The sequence below is a fragment of the Parasteatoda tepidariorum genome, chromosome 6 (assembly GCF_982258835.1).
Source record: "Parasteatoda tepidariorum strain Cologne lab strain chromosome 6, Ptep-v5.0, whole genome shotgun sequence".
Lineage (NCBI taxonomy): Eukaryota > Metazoa > Arthropoda > Arachnida > Araneae > Theridiidae > Parasteatoda > Parasteatoda tepidariorum.
In genome coordinates, this window is record NC_141760.1 from 94,926,570 (window position 1) to 94,949,428 (window position 22,859).

Consider the following 22,859-nt stretch of genomic DNA (forward strand, 5'->3'; position numbering starts at 1 on the left):
CTAAATATATTACTTATAATGCCAAAATATTATATTATATTATACTAGTGGGCTGCGCCCCCTGCTCGCTAACGCTCTCCAACCCCCGAAAATTGCTGCGCAATCTTATATGGTTTGCTTCGTAAACCAAGCTCGCTTCGCTCGCTACTAACTTAGGTACATTGCAAATGCACAAAATTCTAAGAATTCAAAACAATCATTCAAATCCATATAACAACTTTTTCAAAAAAAAAAAAAATACATCTTCTTAGTAAATACTAAGTCATTAAAATAAATTTGAATTCAAATAAATGACATGTAATTCGTTAAACCTATTAGAAATGTGCTATAGTATAAAATCTTAAGATAAAATTTCTAAAACTGATATCTCTTCAAAAATGTTAAAATTTTGGTTATAATTAAGTATATTAAAAATTGAAATAAGTGAATTGCAATGGAGAAACCTGCATAAACAAAACGTTATGTTTTTAAAAAATAATAACCATGAACGATTCACAACTTTGTTAAAAACGTAAGTATAAATCTTAGGAGTTTGACATACAAAAGAAAAACTTGCAGAAACTAAACATTAATTTGCAATAAATACTAAATGCGAACAAATACTGAGAAAGATTAAAGGCTTAGCAAAAAAATAATAGCAAAAAAAATAATTACATGATCTAACCCTAGAGAGGCCAACATTAAGTTGTCCATGACTAAAAACTGGTTTAGTCTATATAAATTCGTGAAAAAAAGCGCGTTCGACAAAATACTAAAATAGAAATCTGCCTAGCTTAATAGTATGAGATTGCAGCAGCTGAATTGAACAACATGCTGATGCTCTCTCTGGTTATTTCAGTTTCCGTTTTTAAAAGCGCTATATGTTGAGCCACCTCATCTAAATTTGCCATGTGATAATTTTAGCTGCAATCATTGGTCGATTTTCTAACGTTGCCATTCGGGGACTTGTAATGAGGCTTTTTTTTGGTGCCGTGTAAGAGAAATATATATATAGATTATCACTGAGGAAGGCTCCTAAAACCGTAACTGTCATTTAGTGTTTACAAACTAAGGAGGATTATTTTTTATAGAACCGAAACTATAGTATGTCCATTTTTCATAATTTATTTGTGTTTTATTCACGTTGTTTAATTTTATTAATACATAGCGCAGATGTTTTCCCCGTCCTCTTTTTTGGAAAGATAGTAATTTTAAACAAGTGTGAGTTTTCTACTTAATTAAGAAATTTTAATCTTTTACATTTTTATATTTCATGTTTCGTTTCAGTATTCCGAGTAGTGCTGTTGTGTACAGGAAAAGTGGACGCTGAAGTTGAAATATTTATGAATATGAATTTTTCGATGTTGCCTCCCTTTCCGGAAACAACGCACCTCATTTTAAAACGAAAGAAGATATGCCACTTAAGTAAGACAATAGTTTCATTCAAGGGTTTCTCATACTAAATACCAAATCATTATTTTAAACTATTCCAGCACTTTAATAATTCAAAATGGTTAAATTAACCTTAAAAATTTTATAATGGAAGGTTACATCGCATTCAGTTGCGCGATAAGTTTCAAAATAAGTTTCTCAAATTTCAAGCGTTTCGACCCGAGAAAATTGATGGTACTTTGACAAAATAAAGTTCATTAAACTCCTTAACTTTGTATAGACTATCTGAGGAATTCGCGTCCCTATGAGTCATAATCTTATTTACCACTAAGCAAATTGCATCCATATTTCTTAATGATTCTATTTCGTAACATTATAAACCACTATACATCGGCTACCTGTGGAATTTACGACCCTACATGCCACTTTAAGCTGAATTTCATATTTGAACTTATAAATATGACCGCATTTTGAAGACATTTGTATTTTTGGACTCATTTGGTGCATTTTTTTTTAAATTTGAGGATTTTTTTATTTTTTATTGTTGGACATTTTATGAAATTTTTGAGAGATTTTCATAATTTTCGGCAATTTTTTGTAATTTTTGGAAGTACAAGCTGATTTGCCCAGCTTTATATATTTTAAGTGAGTAATACAATTTATAAATATTCCACTAAAAAAACCAAATAATTCTAATTTATGCCAGCTTTTAGAAAAACACACTAGTCATGTAATGCTCCTCGAATTTGCACTGCGTTAAAATTTCATCGTTTGAAACTCAGCACAAACTTTTTCATTTCAATGCATTATTTTTTATATAGCCATTTTTTAAATGTTTTTATGGACATTTTATCAAAATCCGAACTCTAAAAACTGCATACGAATCTTTGAATTAAGAATATCTATTAAGAATATCTATTTTCTTGTTCTTTAAACACTAATATATTTGTTGTAAAGTCTATCTGTGCAACTTTACCTACTCCTGTCTCTCGGGAGCTATCATAGACTGACGCTATAACTTGAAGTCACTACGCTGCATAGCTCAGTTAATTCTCCAGGGGTCAACTGCATCAAAGTTACCATTGACTCTCATATAACTTCTGCCCTGTCCCTTGGTGGTCCTTAAACGATCAAATTGTCCCTATAGGATAAAAGGGAAAAGAATGGAAAAATCTGAACCACTAGCAAGAACGAAAATTTATCTAAAAAAATATGAGGATATATTAATCCGTTAAATCCATCATTTCTTTTTCTTTTTTTCAATTTGTTTTCAAGGAGAGATTAGAAGAGTTGAGAACAATATGTTACCATATTTATATTTTGAAGAAACGAAAACCTTAACACTTTATTATATAGTGTTTATTACTGTCTTCAAATGCTTTGCTAATTTTCAGTAAATTTCTGCAATTAATTTTTAATAATGTTCGTTAAACTTAATTTTTAATTAAAGTTGCTTGCCATTCAGCGTAAAACTTCAAAAAACCTTCTTGTACACATTCTTATTTTTATAATTACTCAGCATTTTTGCATAAAGCCTAGTTTCTTTTTTTTTACAAGCATTTAGCCACATTTGAATAAAATTTGTAAATCGTATTTTATTGCTGCCATTGAGTTACCCTTATAAAGCATTGTTCTCAATATTTACATATAACCTGATGAGTTTTTTTCTTGGGGGGGGGGGGGATTTTTTTTATTAAGTTTAAGGCGTCACAAAAATTTTTTGTATTTTCAATAATGGTTTTCTTTTAACGTACGCAAAAATAGTTAAAACTTATTTCCACTAACTCGAAGATATTTAAGGAAAACACATTTTGTTAATATTATGAGAGTAACAACTTTATTTTATAACCGTAGTTGAACAGCCGACCCAATTTTTGGGTTTACAACTACCAATGTCTATACCCGTAGCCTTGTAATTTTGAACTCAAACCAGAAGACAAAGGAACTCCAGGCTCAAGTATTGGGAGAAATTTCCCCTTGTGGAGGAGTTTTTAATTGAACTAACTCACATTTGCTTTACATGGAGGAGAATAGCCTCCCACGGTTAGCCTCACGGCAAGAGAATTCTAAACCATGATTCATCTACCACTGAGGATATTTTGCGTCGGCACTGTGGTCAGTCCGAGCCGGGTACTCACTGGGATTCAAACCCAGGTCATCTATTGGAAGGCTAATGCTCTACAACCTGAACCACCATGGCATGAGAGTAACTATTATGAGATTAAATAGCTTAGTGTTTTGTTCTAGTGAAGTAAGATAACCCTAAACGAGAGTTACTTTACAACACAAAATAATTTCGCCCAAACTGTAGTTAAAAAAGGCTAATTGATTTACATTTTGATTCGATTGCTCTAAACTGAAGCTTTAAATTCGCGTGACTTTCTGCATCTGAATCTTTTATCAACTTTTAAAAACCTTTTTGTCTCAGTTTGTTGATTTTGGGTGGTTGTTAATATTCCATTATTTAGGGACTACATAAGTTTAATAAAGTTCCATAATCAAATAACATTACAAAAATTAATCAAGTATAATTACAAGTAATTTATTGTTAACTAGCATACTGAAAAATTTCTTTTTTGCTCGGACTATTGAACTATTTTTCAAAAAATTAAAATTCAAGAAAAACATTTATCTGTTTAGTCCTTTATAAATTTTAAAAAAAAAATTAATCTGAATCTAAAACTACTATTGTAGTGTTAAATAACATGCAAATATTTTAGTAACTATTATAATTACTATTTTAACTCTGGAAAACTCGAAGGAATTAATAGTAAAATAGTAATCGAATTTGTAAAATCCTGCAAAAATATGTTTGATTAAAGATAATATGAAATATTCAATTTAAGCCATTTTCTAGTTAAAGATATGCAACATTAAGAAAATAATTGATTTATCCTTCATTTAGTCTTATTTAAAATTAGCAAATATTTATTCATCGAAAGTAAAACAAAATATTAGAGCATGAAACTGAATTTAAATGTCCACAGAAAGTTTGTGCAAACATTGAATTTAAAAAAGACAAATGATTACATCGATATCTAAAAGTGAAAGTGATTAAGAAACATCCTTTTTAAAATAAAACTAAATGAACTAAATAAACTTTATTCTCTTTCAACGAGTCATCTCAATGAAGTTAAACAAGAATGAAAAATGATTTTTCAAACGAATACAGAATTAAAGAAGCTCCGATACAACTAAACTTCTTTTGAAAACTATTGAAAATCGTTTTATCTTTTCCAAATGAGTTTTCCAGTGCAATTTAATTTGCCCGCATGCATAAACACTCTATGACATCAATATTTACTTTAACCCTTTTTTTTTACTTTGTTTTCAATTACAGTTACCTTTCTCAAAGTGATATTTTATTCTTTTAAAGAAAATTATCGATTATTTGCAAAATCAATTTCAATTTTGCATGTCTCTAAAAAGGGAGTAAAAAAATAATTTTTCTAACAAATAAAATGTTTTGCTTTGTTTTTATAAACGGGATAATCAACAATCTATTCTTGTTTAAATATTCGTATGCATGAAAAATTTTGAAATTTTTAGCAGATGAAGAAGTTTTTAGATTGAAGGTTTTCTTTTAAATTCCTCATTTTTCTTTTTTGGTAAGTTTTTCGCTTTAAACTTTTAAATTTTCCCTTAGTTGAAAACTGTTGCTCTAATGTAGAATATTTTTCTAATTCAAAGAAATGCCATAAAATGGCTTATTTTATTTAAAATATATCATACAACATTTTGTGATATGCAATATTATTAAATATTTCGAGGAAAAAAATTCATGATAAATTAAATTGTGAATAAAAGCAAATACTTTTTTTTGACAGGACGATTTCATTAAAAAAAGTTGTTGGATTTCTAATTCCTAGTTTCAAACTTTTGATATTGAAAAAAAACTTAATTAGACACTTTTGGGGCAAAATAATAACAACAACAATAATAATAATAATAATTGTATAGCCTAGCTTCTTAAACAACTATGTGAATCCCAAAATAAGGTTACGAAAAATTTGCATCATATCGGACTTTTTGAAAAGTAATTTTGTTTTTTTTTAATATTAATAGTATAATATAAATATTATAATATAATGAATTTCCTTTCTTAAACATTTTTGTACTTTCAACACTTTTAAGTAAAGAAACAAATGTTCTCCATTTTAGTTAGTTTTATAACTTTAACTACTTTTTATAGAAGTTGGAATTAGTCTACAATTTTTCACAGCCAACTTCCCATTTAAACCTCCTAATCCTTATATATTTTAACAGTTGATACAGTAAGGCCTCTTTGGGAGAAAATTCGATTGATTTTACGCTGCAGTTTTTGGTTGGGGTCCTTTCGATTATGGAAAATGAAAAAAAAGCAGCCTTTTCATCATATTTTACTTTTTTGCTATAGAAGAGGTAAAGATGTTGTTCAACGAAGAAGAAGAAACTGTTTGATTTGAAAGAAGGAGGTATATTGGCCGTACGCTAGAACCAAAACTGGTTTGCGATTTCGATTCGACAATTATGATAGTGAAGATGCTCCGCGTCCAGTCAAGTTGAAGCTGATGATGACACAATAAGGGCGATAATTGATAAAAATCGACCATTAATGGTCATTTGAAACGCCTAGATTTAATCTGAAATCACGGTATATGGGTTCTTCGTGTTCTAACGTAAAGAAATTGGTTCCATCGAGTTGTTTTCTCAACGCGTTGCTGATCAAACCTTAAAAAAATTATTCTTTTTTAAAGTGCATCATCACAGAAGATAAGAAATGTGATTTTTCAGCAATGTTAAGGTCTCTACAAACTTTTCAAATGAGGAGGTTAGAGCCACGATGGCTCAGGGGATACAGCGTTCGCCTTCCAATGAGGCGAACCGAGTTCGAAAACCAGTCGGTACACATTTCGCATCCGGCTTGCACCGACCACAGTACTGACGTGAAATATCCTCAGTTGTAGACGGATTATGGGTTAGAGTTCTCTTGACGGCAGGCTAACAGTGGGAGGTTCTCATGGTCTTCCTCTCAATGTAACGCAAATGCGGATTATCTCCATCAAAAAGTCCTCCACGAAGGCAAATTTCTCCCAATACTCGATCTAGGAGTTCCCTCGTCTTCTGGATTGGTATTAAAATTACAAGGCTACGGAGAAGAACATTAGTAGTCGTAAACACATAAAATTGGGTCGGCTGTTCAACGACATTCATAAAATAAAATAAAATGAAGAGGTTAAAAATCACCTGCATCAGTTTTTTTGCCAGCAAAGAACAAAACTCTTTGATCGTGGAATCTTGCTACTGCCACTAAGATGGCAAATGGTAGAATGAAATGGAAAATATATAGAAAATGGAATCGAAAATATATTAAAATGGCAAATCTATTATAATTCTATAGAATATTTTTTCACTATAAGAAAATTATCTTTCTTTTTCATATAAATAAGAAATCACTTTCCGAACAGCCCATGGCTATCTAAATTAATTTTTATATTGTATGTGAAATGTGATAATTACTGAACATTCTATAATGAAAGATGTAATTTTTTTCAGGAAATGATTCTTCGATTGATACTCTTATGATTGGTAAGTGTTACCTTAAACATTTATCAATATAATATACTATTAAAAGCAAAAATTAAATTAAACTTAGATACAATCCAAATATTATATAATGTATTTTCAAAAATAAATGCTTACATTTTCAGTGTACTTATAAAAAAAAATACAATATCATTTACATTAATTTCATTTTTTTTTTTTTTTGCATTACAAAAAGTGTTTCTTAAATTTTTGCACAGATATAAGAACTATAAGTACCATGCAATGCAAATAAAATTTTGTATTTTTTATGTATTGGTAAAAAAATATTATATAATTTTATAAAATGTAATATTGAACAAAAATTTCACAATTTATGTAGTTTTCTAAAATAGCAACTTTTAAGAAAAGGAATTTTAATCTGTAAATAATTAATTATTAATCACATAATTTGGATGTGAATGTTTGAACCTAAAAATTATATCCTAGTTTCTGAAAAAAAATATTACCTTATTTTTTCTAACTTTTGCACTTTCAGCAGGGATAACGATTTTCATCCTTTAAATTTCTGCAAATTTTTTGAGAAGTTCATCGCTAATTCCATTTTTAATTAATTGCAAATTTAAGCAATTTAATGAAAAAAATATTCCACTAATTTTATCTAGAATAGCTTCAATTATATAATTTTTGCCTACACATACATTCCAGCGATACAGCGAAATAAGCAAAAAGTGAAATTAAAATTACTGATCTCCTGACTAAGGTATTAAAACTATATTCTCTAAATTGCAACCCTTTTATTGAAATTGGAAATAAGTATGTCATGGTGGGTTGTTATGGCATCGACTACATAAAGCTTCTTAACTTTCACCAGACTGAGGTCTACATTTATATTCCAAACCTGCCCCAATTTACCCTTGTGCATTCTTGTCCCATCCCCACCCTGTCCCACATTGTTACCCCAGATATACTCCAAAATATAAATTTTGTAGAAAAAATAAGAAACTTAAGTTAATTTTATATTATTGCTTAATGTTTAAGTATTAAGAAACTAGATTTCTAAGTATTATTCCATCTAGGATCAAACTTCTGATTAGATTAACTAAAAGTATGAAACTGTCGCCTTAGACTGGTCCAAAAATGAAATGTGTTTCGCTCTAAAATAAGCTAAAACGTCTGTTCAAAACTACCTCAAAATGCCGAATGATTAATCTTACCTCTGTACTTTTGAAAACAAAATTAGATGAACGTTGAATCAAATTATGTTGCTTATTTGTTACTACCTGAAATTTTAGGTTTAAACCATACTTCGAACCAACTTTAACCATGTCATCGTGTAAGCAGCTAAAAGGAGAAATAATTTGCACTGTAATATGGTTTAATTTATCACCTTAAAAAGATTGCAATAAATTCAGATTTAACTTTGAGCTTATATATCTTATAAAGTATGGTATAATTTTTTGGTAATTTTAAGCTACAATTTTAGTTCGTTTTTAAGCAACTGTTTTAATTTTAGGTTAACTTATCCCACTGCTATATATGAAAGCATGTTAAAATATATGTAGTATTATTTTTTATCATGAATTCTTAAAAGCTAAACTGTTTCGTCAATTTAGCAGATGCTATGATCGCCACAGCTAGCTCTCTCTATATAGCAGTTGGTTGCGCTTTGGGCTTCCTGTTGGTTTTGAGCATGGTAGTGACTCTCTTCTGCTTTAGAAGACACAAAATTCGGAGATCAGATGCTATACAGTAAGTAGTTTGTACCAATAACAAATTGTTCCATGTGTTACCATACCATATACAAATTATACAAAATATACTATATTGCCATATATTTCTGGAATTTGTGAAAAAAATACAGATGTCTCAAATTAATTCTTAAGCGGGGAAAAAACAAAAACGTTATCGAATTATAACTAATCACTATTTATTTTCTACACGGCGTTAAGCGTTCACCAAAATTTATTCACATTAAGTGAGTTTACGACTATCAATGTTCAACTCAGTAGCCTTATAATTTTGAGCCCGACCCAGAAAGCAAGAGAATTTCTGGATCGAGCATTGGAGCAAACAAGCTTTCATAGGAACTTTTTGGCGGAGTTACATCGAGAGGAAGACCACGAAAATCTCCCATGGTTAACCAGACGACAATGGAATTCTAACACATGACTGAGGAAACATTACGCCAGCTCGGTGGTCAGTGCCAGGCCCAGGGAGCAGAATTCGCAACAACCAATTACCTCTGGGATTCAAATTTGAGACACCTCATTGGGAGGTGAGCACTCTACATGATGAGCTACCACGGCTCACGCTCACAGGGAGATGAGACAAACAACATCAAAACCTACTTGATAGCAAAAGGAAACAAAGAAGAATTTATATTCGATTAGTAGAAACACCTCCAAGTTTTATTCAATCAACTGGTATTGATGTTTTCCCTTCCGTATTGATGTTGTTACAACATTCTCATTACTGAAAATTTTAATTTGCGAACCGCAATGTGCATAATCTTTGTCTTCATGCTTGATAAGCACATATTATTATAAATATAATGTAATAAGAAAGACTGAAAGTAGGGTCAAAAGCTTGCAAGTTAGTTTGCTAATATTAACACTTGTAAGCATTATGCATTTCTAGCATTCTTCATATAAATTTGCATTCTATTTTCTTTTCAGTTATGGCGGCAGTTCTCCAGCATTATCAGTAACGACGCAAGGTCATCCCTTTTTAAGAGCAGATACGCCGAATAATAATAGTACTGTAAACAGTAAGTAGAATTACTATGAATAAAAAGGAAATCCTTGAAAAAATTCCGTATCAAAATACGGTAAAGAGTACTGGCACCCTCAGTGCAGCATCCGTGAAATACATTTTTACTATAAACTTTTATACAGTAATTTTTACAAAAAAAATTATTCAATAACAGTGGTACAGTAAATATTACTGTACGAAACACGGTATATCAGATATTTCGTTCCGTATAATTTTACAGGGAAATAGATTTCATGATAAAAATTACTGGCACCCTTAGTTGAGTGTCGGTAGTTTTTACCGTAATTTGATCCGAATTTTTTTTATAGTATGTAACCATCAATATCATAATGGTGTAGTGTAATAAAAGTGTATTTTTTACCAGTTTTCCCACATATTTTTAACAAATTTTATATACATAAGATAGTGTATAAATCCCATATCTAAACAAAAAATTTCAAAATTTTGTCTCTGAAGGTATTCGTGTACCTTATTTTAATATAACAGCATAAAAGTAACCTTTGTTCTTAAGACATTACGTAATGGGATACCTGCAAGTGACGTACTATGGGTGTCTCAATCCTGATTAGCGGCTGAAACGGAGCATTTGTTTACGTTAGCAACTGTTCTTTCCATTCTGTTTCGAGTAAGTCAAGCCCGTCAGGAATTAATTCTATTTAGTGACACATTCTATATTCTTTCACAAAGATTCTTTCATAGATATTTCAGTTCTTTCATTATATATCTCTTACTTAACACAAAGACAGGTGCAAAGCTACGTAGAAGATAAACAAACTGATTTTACATTGGAGTTTCCAGGCACACAATGCAAAAATATTTCATGGTTACAATAAAAAGAATTAACGTATCATGAATCTAGGTTAAGTAAAAAATACAGACGTGGAAGCATTATATTTTAGCAAATTCGATGTGTGATGCAGCGTTGTATTTAATTAACTTTACGTTAATTAACATTCTAACTTATGTGGAGAAACTTAGCTCAACTTTAACATGGCACCTTGTTTATAAACGATCAGCTGGCGCTAAGGTCAAAGGTCATGTGTCTGGGTATCAGAGATCCTCTTCTTCTCGTATTGCAAGTTCCTAATGCTTTTAAAATTTATAAAGTTTTCTATATATACCTTTTTGTAACTAAACGTGCTCTTAATAAGTATTATTAATTTTAGGTTATGCAAGCATTAAAATTTATACCCCCATTACCAACACCACGTGCATGGCCCCAAGTGAATTTAAACCTATGTGGGATCCGAGAGATGTTTCTGAACAAGTTGCTAAAATTCGAATAGATAAGAGAAAAATCAACCTCCGAGAGAAATTACAGGAAGGTAAGATTCTTTTGATTCTGTTTTCATCAGTACTTGATCTTATACTTGGATTCTTGAATGGAATGTTTCTTTTTCATTTCTCCTTTAGGGACTTACGGTCAAGTTTATAGTGCCATCATCAGAGATGACGACATGATAGTGCCCCACAGCTTACCCACATTTATAAAAACTGTCACAAGTAATGTGAAATCTTTATGTTCTTAATAATTTTTTTTTTTAAATTTCGGATCCATTTTTAAAATACTGTAGTTAACCTATGTACACTGAAGAGCCAAAAAAACTGGTACAGGAATGAGTATGCAAATAAAGGGGTATGGAGCCAATCAAAGTACAGCGCTGCAATCGGCAATGCGTTTATAAGACAACGAGTGTCTAGCACAGATCTTAGATGGGGTACTGCTGCAACAATGCCAGGTCATACAGATTTAAGTGTGTTTAAACGTGGTGTTATAGTCGGCGCACGGGAGATGGCACATAGCATCTCCGAGATAGCAATGAAATTTGAATTTTCACGTACGACCATTTTACGAGTATACCGTGAGTATCGGAAATCCACCAAAATCCCCAGACATGAACATTATTGAACATATTTGGGATACCTTGCAACGTGATGTTCAGAAGATGTCCCCCCCCCTTACTCCTACTGGTTTATGGACAGCCCTGCAGGATTCATGGTGTCAATTATCTCCAGCACTACTTCACACATTGATCGAATCCATGCCACGTCGTGTTGCGGCACTTCTGCGTGCTCGCGGGGGGCCCACACGATATTAGGCAGGTATACCAGTTTTTTTTTCTCTTCAGTGTATATTGTAGACATATTTACTGCGATAATAACTCATACAACTAGAAATGAGTTAAGCTGTTTTAAATAAGCTTTTAGGCCATGGTAGTTCAGTAGTTAGAGAATCGGCCTCCGGTCCGTGGTTCGATCCTCGATTCCGATAAGACCCACCGAGTACATGCAACATACGTGTTCGTAAAATCTATGGACTCGAAACTCATGTGGTCGGTTGCTGAGCAGTAGCATGGGTGCAGAGATCTGGAGAAAACTTCCTTCCTCTTCAAGTATATGTCTAAATAGAGGAAGTGACCTCACGAATGAATGATGCTGCCATCTATCCGTAGGTTTTGAGTTACAACGTACTTTAACCTTTGCGATACTCTCTTGTCAAACGAAAGGCGCACCTTTATGACTTAATTCTCAAGGACCAATGGCTGGCGTTCTTGGCTTGTGCAAGTGTCATAATAAACAAAAAATAAGCCTTTTTTTAGATGGAGAGTAAGATATTTTTATCTAACATGTTATATCTTGTAAGATACGAAACCATGTTCTTTACAAGATAAGAAACTCAGAACTTATATTATTTTTCAGTTTCTAAAACAACTACAAAGGTACAAATAAAGTTCTAATATGCATGAACTTCAGAGGACGCTGTACCACAGGAGAAACCTTTCGTCACAAATTCTCTTTCACCTTCATTACTAATTTAAAACTTAAGAAAAAGAAAAATTAAATTCAGGCAAACCAATAGTAAGCCATTGTTGAAAAAAAAATTAAAAATGTGAACAAATTATTGGACTAGAACTTCTTTATTGCATAATCCTAAGTTTTCCTCTCATAATTTATTTTCATTTGGATATTTTGAAAATTTCGTTTTAGTATTTGAAACTTCATGGCTTTACTCTAAATTTACTTTTCTATACTTTAAATAAGTTACGAGGATGAATGAGAATTGGCAATGAAAAGTTTATCCTGTAATATAGAGTCATTTTGAGTTCTTTTAGATTCGACACTTATTAGAATTTTGTCCCGCAGTGGACTGATCTTTAAGACACGGTTAAGACACCAGATCACCGAAGTCAAGCATCACTGGCTGCGGTCAGTGTGCGGGTGGGTGACCACTTGGATTAGTCTGCGTAGGGACCGAGGGTGTGCGGTATTGGTCCTCGTTAAACTGTGCTACCGTAAAGTGCTCGACTTCGCGCGCAGGTCATCGGGCTACCGAAGCGGGGGTGCCGTCCCCTCCGCAGCGGATCAAAATCGTGATGGCATGTCTTCGGATAATCCTCCGGAATGTTTCCCAGACCGTCGCCAATAGCCCATTGTGCAGCTCTAGTGCGACGTAAATTAACAACAACAACGACTTATTAGAATTTTATGGTTAATAAAAATAACAAAAAGCTGTTTTTCCTTCTGTAACAGAAAACTATTTTTCGTTCTTTTAGATTCGACAGTCATTAGAGTTTTATGATTAATAAATAGTTTAATAAGTTATCAAAAAATGTATCGAATAGTTCTTGTAAATAAAAAAATATATAAATAAATTGAATATAGATATAATTGCATAGTAAAGCTGGGTGATATATCGTATATTTAAACCCTGTACATCATGTATTGAAACATCGCAATAACAAAATTTGAATATTATATATTATGAACACAGTGCAAAACGATAAATATCAAATTTGGAATATTTATAGATAACAATAAATATCTATTAATATAAAGATGCGATTTGCATTGCTGACCATAATTATCATATTCGATATTAACGTGAGTGTTAAAAAGTTCTATTAGAGTGACAAAAATATTGACCTTTTAAAAATTAAAAGAAATAATTAATTTGAGAAAATATTGCTCAACATCGAGAATTATCATATTTCTTGACAACTCAGCGTGATATATAATTAAAATTTTGGAATCACCTAGCAAAAGGGTATATATTAGTTGTAGTAGTAAAGAAAGAATAGTTTATGGAATAGTAGTCACTACTACTACTAGTCACTACTACTACTTTTTACTACTAGCTAGTTCTATTCTAAGTTTCTCTTTTTTAATTATCAAAAATAAGACTTTACTAAAATGTACAAGACCTAGCTAATTCGAAAGTTTTGCGAATTTTATTCCTATATATACAATTTATATTTAAAAAAAATAAGTAAATAAATTGAAAACTGAGAGAATGGTTTCATTCTCCGAGTTAAATGTATTTTCAGACCAAGCCAATTCAGCTCAAATCTCTCTGCTCATCAAAGAAGGAATGAAAATGCTGGGTCTAAAACACGAGTTCATCTTGCCTCTGATTGGTCTTTGTACAGAAGATCCCCTGCATCCAATGCTCATTTATCCCTACACCAGCAAGGGAAATCTCAAACTATTCCTCCGGAAATGCTCCGGAGATCCCTGTCACGTGAGTGCTATACTTTTATATTTATTTTACGCGTAAAGCAAATGTTTTGCTACAATAAAAATCTAAGAATCGATATTTGTTTTATTTTTTTCCGAAATCTGAAGATTTTGCTAAATAAATAAAAAAGTAAGGTTGTTATTTTACAGTTCGGAATGGTATTTTATTTCTATCACTTTCTAATGTACAGTCAGCAAAAAAAATGGACCATCCTGATTAACTTTTGATCTAATGACGGGATTTTCACGTTATAGGACTCAATCTAGGTTCGAAGGGGTGACCCCAAATATGGTGATTAATAAGTGCAGACTATAAATTACGAAATCAAACACAAAAACGTACTTTCTCTGAAAAAACGTGCTTTTTCCCCCCTCTGATTCAGATTTCTGGCCCCTAAAACATAGGGGTCACCGCATTCTGGGAAATACTGCTCCAATAGTTTGATCGAATTTTAAATATCTGAATTTTTTGAATTATAATTTCTCAGGAACTATTCAACCGATTTTGTTCAAATTTTGTATTTTTCAACGTGAAATTATTTTCTTTAAAATGATGCAAATAATTATATACCTTACAATTCAAAATTTTTCCGACCATTATTAAATAAAATAATAAAACATGAACAAAATTTACAAAAAAAATTTTTTTTGTGTGGAATTACCTTTGGATAAACGAATTTTATAATTTCTCGAGATATGCCGAAGTACGCAAAGAGTAAAATTAACATTAAGGGATCCAAACTTTGAACACCACTCTCCTGATCAAACTATTTAGACCCTAATTTCCGGATTGTAGCTGTCCCCTATATTTTGGGGTTCAGAAACCGTAATCCATAAAAAAAGGTATGTTTATTCATAGAAAGTACGTTTTTTAGTCTGATTTTGTAACTTAAAATATCGTTTGCACTTATTAATTAGCACGTTTGAAGTCGTCATCTCGAACCATTAAGAGTGAAACGTGAAGATCCGTTTATTAGATCAAAAGTTATTCAGGGTCCATTTTTTTTTCTTCTTTTTTTGCGCACTGTACACTGCAAATAAATGCAGATAACAATGTTTACTAATAATTTCATTTTTACCACTAAACTATCTCATTTTTTGAAAGACGTGGAGGGAGTCTTCGGTGATGATAAAATGAACTTGATGCACCCGTTTGAGATGAGACAAAAATATAATTATTTTCTCTTTTACAGTCGGCTTGAATAACGCAAAAATAATAATTATACTTTATAATTTTGCGTTCTTCATTTTAGTTTCGCGTCTGTTTGTACGCTGTAAAAATTTTCCTCCACTATATATATACCAAAAATGGTGGTAAATACTTTTCAAAGTAATGTTCTACTGCATCAGAACCCAAAAGAGATGCTAAAAAACAGCTCGAATGTTCTTTTACACTACTCGGTGTAAAGTAGCCATCACTAACCCCATATTTGTCATTTAGTGACAGTAAAAGTTATAATTACAGTAAGATATGAAACACATATGAATCAGTTAAGTTATTTTTTCGAGATAATATAAAGTCAGAATCAATAAATAGGTTACATACATATTCTAATTCTTAAATTAGGGTGGGTTATAAATCAAATACGCATCTGCAGAAACTTCAGTTTCTGCAGATGAAAAGCAACATTGAAGACAATTGCAAACACTCGCCAACTCGTTCTCAATTGTAAACAATTACTAATGAAATCAAATCGTGCCAGTATGATTGTTAATCAATACTATGTTATGAGAATCTTTTAATTTTTTCATAAATTTGTCTATTTATCCTATTTTAAGACGATACTATGTTTTTCGTCCAAACTAAAATGTGACATACATTTCAATATTCATTTGTAGAAATAGTACTATATTTTAAAAGTATTTTTCTTATATTTTTGTCAGGCTTTGATGACTATTGATTTGGTATCGATGGCCATACAAATTGTGAAGGCTATAGAATTTCTGCACGAGAGAGGAATTATTCATAGAGATATTGCAACTAGAAATTGCGTGTAAGTATTGTTTAAAATTCAAATCGAAACACATAAATTATATCGAATGGAAATGTAGAATAATTTTTGTTGTAAGAAAAAATTAATGGTTGTTTAATAATCCTAATATTCGATTTAAAAATAATATAGATTACTATTTAGCTTGTAAACTTACCTGTTGTTGCCATTTAAGAATTCTATTAATCGGCCTAAATGTAGTAAAGATAACCATTTGGTTCGTAAATTTAACTCATTATTGTTACTTAATAATCCTGTTATTCTTTTCAACGGAACATTAAGTACATCATGACACTTAAATTTATTGTATCTAATTATTTGAGAAAAACGTTTAATGGAGAAAAAAAAGATCAGTTAATTTTTTGTAAAAAAAACAGCGTCATTTTAAGGCAGATTTATTGACCAAAATAAAATATGACGGAACTGCATGATGTTATAGTCCATTTTTATGAATTAGGTACGTTAGTTTCTTAAAAATCATGACTGAATTGTTAATTTTTTTAATTAATATAACAAATTATTTTATTTATAAAAAAATTACAATTGTTTGTGCCACTTTAAGATGAACTAGTGGGGAATTTAGAGGTCTCTGAATTTCCTGGGCCTTTTTTTCGGTTACAAACCGGGTTTGTATAGCACTTTGTTTGTCAAAAATTTCTTTATGCCACCTTCACTGGACAACTTTTATTTTAATTTAAACCCAATTCACTATAAATTTTCAATTAATTTTTGCTACAGTACTTAATATACAATAAAGCTTTTAGTCCAAATGGCATCAGGAAGCTTTCAATTTAACTGTAATACAGGCCCAAACTGGGACTACAATATGTAAACCTTGAGGTTTCCGCATTGAAAGTAAAAAAACATTGCTTACAATGACAAAAGTTGTATAGCATTAAATATCTTAAACTTAACTTCAATAGATTTAGCATTCTTTGGAAGACGAAAAAGTTGCTTTCTTTTCTTTTGTTTTACCAGGGTTGGCTATTCTTAACAAACAATTTCTTTAACACGCAGGCGGTTTAGCAAATGGGCAAAATCGGGTGCCTGATTTGCACCTACGCACTATTTCCCTATCTAATAACATAGAAAGACTGGTTTTTGCTATGCAGAGAAAATTGTATGTTAAAATCCGATTTTATTTTTTTTTTCTTACTCTCTGAGAACCGTCAGTGGTTTAAACTATAATTTCTCGTTTTGTGCTCAGACGGAAAGATTCACTGCCTATAGGCAAATGTTTTCGGACACCCAGTATGGACTTGAGGAGAATCTTGACCCATGTGTTAATATGATATTGAATATTGATACCTTTCCTTTTCGCATCGATGACAGCCAAAACACATATTCCACAAGTACTTGATACATGGCCACAGGAATTGACTTCCAGCCATCCATAATAACTGAAATGAATGCTTGCAGTGAGGGTGAGTGATCAATTTGGCCGATCTGCGTTTGAATTTCTACCAAAAATGTTCGAAAAGATTTAGATTGGGACTCTAGAAGGCCAATCAGTTTTTGAACACCTATTTTGTCCAACAATGACATGCGCAAGTATGTGTGAGTGTAGCAGTTATCCTACTTTGAGAAAAATGAGTCTTCCCCGAAATATTGCCACAAATTTGGAAAAACATCATTATTCAGAGTTATTAACATCTCAGAGTTCATGTTTCTAGCAACAAGAATTAAGGAACCCTGGCCAAACCTTGAAAAACAATTCCAAATCATTCTGTTTATGGGAGTGTTCGAATACTTTTGGATAGTTTATTCAGACAAGAGACACGATGTTTTTCAATTTTATCATTATGAACTTGATTTATACTAATGATTAATTGTTTTCTTCTAGGCTTACAGAGAGACTTCGCATCAAATTGACGGACAACGCACTTGCGAGAGATCTGTTTCCAGACGATTACCACTGCCTCTGTGATAGTGAGAACAGACCCATCAAATGGCTTTCCATTGAGAGCATCGTCAAGAACGAATACACATACTCCACGGACGTGGTCAGTAAAAGTCTTACTTTCTTATATCTTAATAGAATTAAGAAAAATGTAAACTCTTATCTCTTTTTTTTAATTTTTTTCCTGCTTTTTGCGTAGGAGGAATTAAAAAAGTACAAAAAAAAAAAAACAGATCTCTGATATTTTTCTATGTCTTTCGCAAACAATAAAAAATTCCTTACCTGACCGCAAAAATTAGAAACAAAATGTTTATCTCACCGCTAAAATTAAATTGAAGTCATTATTAAAAAAAGTAGTTTATAGTAAAGAATTACTTTTGATTTTAAATCACACACACATTCTTAACGGTTCGAAAGAGTGATCTACCAATTAATTAGTGCAGACGATATTTAAAAAAAGTCCTGTCCTTTGATTTCTCTAGAAAAGTTCGACCGATTTCCCTTAAGCTTTGTATTTTGCCATGTAAAATATCATATTCCTTAAAATAATGTATACTTTACAATTAAAAATTTCTTGACTGTTATTAAACAGAATAATAAATAATTACTGCAAGTTATTCTTTGCATCGGATTATCTTTAGATTAACGAAGTTTATAACTGGGTGCAAAAATGTTTGGATTTGCTAAAAAAAGCTCGCGAGGTTTGGTGAAATACGTAAAAAGAAAAATTGCTAGTAAGGGATCTAAACTTTGGTCAGCATTCCAGACCAAATTATTGAGACCATATTTTCCAGATTGCAGCTGCTCCTTATATATTAGGGGTCAGAATTTCGAATCCATCATGAAAATGTATGTTTATAACATGGAAAGTACGTTTTTGTGTCCAATTTCGTAGCTTCAAATATCGTCAGCACTAATTAATTAGCACAATTGAAGTCAACCCCTTTAAACCATTAAGATTGAATCATAAAACGTGAAATCCCAATCATTAGATCAAAAGTTATTCAGGGTGGCCCGTTTTTTTTCTTCTTTTGCGCACTGTACCCATCAAAATGGTATTACTTAGAAGAAACTATCGGTAGGACAGGATTATAGGTGTAAATTATGTTTTACATTCTTATGAAATTAACACATTAGGACATAATAAAGCAAGAAAGAGTCTCAACTACTATATTGAGCGTAAATTATTTGCTTGCGAGTTCTTTTTCAATGTTTATCTGTGATGGTTGTATCTGTTGCACAATTTCAACGAGTTACAAGATCAATAAATGATGGTATTATGTGATCATTGCAGTGGGCCTATGGAGTTACAATGTGGGAACTGATAACACTGGGACAGCAGCCGTACTTATCAGTAGATGCATTTGAAATGTACTCAGCTCTGATAGATGGTTATAGATTAGACCAACCGAAAAACTGCCCTGATGATCTGTAAGTATAAGTCATCTTTTAATTTGATATTACTAAGCTTTAAAAATAATTGGAATAATGATGTTTTTATAATCTGCATTGTAAAATTATCGCATATTTTTTGTTAATATCGAATTATAGTATTCTTCTTCCCTTTCCACAATCCTTATTTTCTCAAAGAGATCAGTCGAATTCTAAAAAGTATGTTATAACAATGCATGCAGGAAATACTAATTCCATTTGAGTTCGCGCGGTGTTTCGTGATTACTATATTTTATATTTTTAGACCCTTACTATATTTTTAGAATACTTCATATATAGAATAATGCCTGTTTAGAATGATATATATTTAGAATTATAGGATTTGGGAACAAATTTTTGCTACATATAACTTGATCTTGCCTAATTCGGAAGTGGGGATTTCATCTCTGAAATTAGTCTCGCTCTTAGAGCAACTGATACTTTTTGTTTCTTTTTCGTCAAGATGTACAAAATTAAAAACGTTATGTGTAATAGCGTAAATGTTGCGCCAAACTTTAGAGGAGTTGAGGCTCAGGATTAAAATTGCCCATGACAGAAATGTCATTGTATGCCACTAAGGTTTCTATTTCTTATTTTATTTTATAACCGTCGTTGATCCAATTTTGGATTCACGACTACTAATGTCCAATTCCATAACCTTGTAATTTTGAACCCAATCCAGAAGACAAGGAAGCTACTGGATCAAGTATTAGGAGAAATCTGCTTTGGTGGAGGACTTTTTGATGGAACTAACCCGCATTTGCGTAACATGGTGGGTAAAATCGCGGAAGCCTGCCGCGGTTAGCCCGACAAAGACTTCTATTATGCCTTTCTTATTACGACCTGTTCAGAAGCACTCGAAGAAACAGTTCATAATAGTGAATCACTCCTGCCGGCCTCTGATTTCCTAACATGGGTTCCTACTCATTTTTAATCTTGATGATGTGCACTAAAACTTGTACATTTTGACAAGAAAGATACTAAAACATCATTAAAAAAAAGTGTTATTTGGAGAGAGAAATTGATGGCCGATTTGAAATCAGCGGAGTGAAGATATCTAAGTTCCGATATTCTTAATCCATATTTGTTCAAATAAACATACACATTAGGCGGAACAGCATTATATTTAAAAAAAAAAAGAAAAAGAAAAGAAAACTGTATTGAATTCTGTCAAACTGCCAATGCGATAGGAGGGAAGAAAAACATCAAAACCACCTTGATTGTGTCGTGAAATTAGAGGTATTTTTATTAATTGCCTTTTTATATATTTCTTTCTGTTTCCTCTGACAATTAAACTGATGATTTGATGGCTTATAATGCGTATACATTTTCAACTATAATTTTAACATGATTTCTGTAAATATGTGTTAAGGATGACCATTGCTGTAAGTATTTTTTTTTTTAGAAGTTTCTATCAGATAAAATTATTGTACATTACATTTGTTTTCTTTTTCTTTCTTAGATATAAGCTGATGCGATACTGCTGGTCAGACGTACCCCAAATCAGACCGTCAGTTAATGAACTTTTGAGAACGTTGCAAGATTTGCATACAAAATTAGGAAGCTTCGTTTAACAGTTTATTGAAATGCTTTCATTAATAATTTCGCCCTATGTGCTATTCTCATTTGAGGCAAGAACAAGCATTTAGCTTTATATTCTGAACCAAATTTCCAACAGAGTCAAAATATAGTTATAATATCGTTTAGTCCCTTTTTAATAATTTATTATTACATAGCATGATTAAATTAAAAGCATTTAATTAACTGCACCGTTTCTGCTTCTGTTAATATTGTTCTGAAGTTTAATTAAAACTCTTTTGAGTAAATTAACCTTCGAAGAATATTAAGTAACGCGTAAATTATTAAGCATCATTTAAACTAAAATTTAATTTTTAATTATTATGTAGGATGCATAAATGTATTATTATGTGGCCATATGTAATTATTATGTAACCTGCATATTCATAATTTAAACAAAAATACTTTGCGTAGAGTTCGGTTTTAACTTTTTATTTTTGGCGTTAGCTATGGCTCAGTTTGTATCTGCTTTGTGTTGCCAACGTGAGAAAAAGAAATTTCATGGGATTTGGGTCTATACACATAATAAGCATTTTATACCACATAGATTGTCGGTAACTATAGAAAGACCAGAATAATATACATATATTTTTGTTGTTTTTACTTTATTTTATGATTAAAGCATACAGACCACAATATAATATTACCATTCAAAGACTACTTTGAAGACTACTATGAAAGACTACAATGAATTATTGCCGGAATGTGAATACAAATCAACAGTAACTCGTGATATACCGAAGTGTTAATTAATATTATAAAAATATGTGAAAATAAGAAAGTCTAAGAAAACTATTTAAAATCAAATTTATTAGGTTAATTATACTTTGCTTACCTACGTCACAAATGATAAGAATTTCAAAATTCTGATTTCCTGTGACAAATGATAAAAAGAATAAAAATTCATGAATATATAAGAATGATAAAGCTATATGATATTAATAAGCATGTGAAATATGTTATAAATAAGTTAATAGAAAACTTCGATAAAGGATAAGAAGAACAAGAATCTTTGAAAGATTTGAATGATAAGATGTATGTTATAAGTACGTTTTGCTCTTTTTTAACGCCTTTTTGGCCAAAGATGCCTCAACGCACTATTTCAATAAATATTTTTTATTAACACTGTGACGTATATATTTCATTTTCAGCTATTTTCTAGAGTTCTGGAAATGTCTATAAAATATTAATTAATTCGATTGGAATAAACATTTTCTGTTAATAAATTTTCAAACTAAACTAGTTTTTTTCTGAACTTGAAATAGTTATTGACTTTTTAAAAATGTATAATTATCCCATTTGAGAATAATCATATGTTTTTACGATGGAATAAAGTTGCAAGTTCTCTAAATAAAATAAAAATAAAACAAATATCATGAAAAAAAAACTAGCGTTCAACTAAGTGATTTATACATTGATTTGGCAATGGGACATTAAAAAAAAATTTTCCTGGACGAAATTTTTTGAGTCTAATGAATGTAATTTTAAGCATATTTCAAGGAAAACTATACCGCATTTCATGAAATTTCTATGCTTGGCCTAAAGTGGGGTTTATACAGACCAAATAGTATGATGGCATTTATCAGGTTCAAATAATAGCAGATTTTAAAGCAAAATAAACTTGTTCTTGCCTTGATGTTGATTGCCTTATGGCAAGGGCTACCAAGGTGCATGCTGAATTTTAAATCTAGTCATCAGTTTGTTACGTGTATGTGTGTGGCTATGTTTTTTATATGGATAAATATTGTCAGAAGTGTTCAAAATAGCCAATATTG

At 31.2% G+C, this 22,859-nt stretch overlaps 1 protein-coding gene across 3 annotated transcripts in view; it reads left to right on the top strand.

Moving 5' to 3' along the window:
* The window catches only part of LOC107457355 (inactive tyrosine-protein kinase RYK), a 185,137-nt gene extending 162,666 nt beyond the window's left edge, over positions 1–22,471 (top strand). For 2 of the 3 annotated variants that reach the window (XM_087166200.1, XM_087166198.1), the window contains exons 4-14: positions 1,267–1,404; positions 6,907–6,939; positions 8,511–8,646; positions 9,573–9,664; positions 10,836–10,994; positions 11,083–11,172; positions 13,995–14,188; positions 16,069–16,178; positions 18,019–18,178; positions 19,370–19,506; positions 20,969–22,471. In XM_087166200.1, the coding sequence (XP_087022326.1) occupies positions 1,267–1,404; positions 6,907–6,939; positions 8,511–8,646; positions 9,573–9,664; positions 10,836–10,994; positions 11,083–11,172; positions 13,995–14,188; positions 16,069–16,178; positions 18,019–18,178; positions 19,370–19,506; positions 20,969–21,080 (1,361 nt within the window). In that variant the 3' untranslated portion in view covers positions 21,081–22,471. The remainder of the gene's footprint in view (positions 1–1,266; positions 1,405–6,906; positions 6,940–8,510; positions 8,647–9,572; positions 9,665–10,835; positions 10,995–11,082; positions 11,173–13,994; positions 14,189–16,068; positions 16,179–18,018; positions 18,179–19,369; positions 19,507–20,968) is intronic. The other variant, XM_087166199.1, reaches the window with a different exon arrangement.
* The last annotated feature ends 388 nt before the right edge of the window (positions 22,472–22,859 follow it).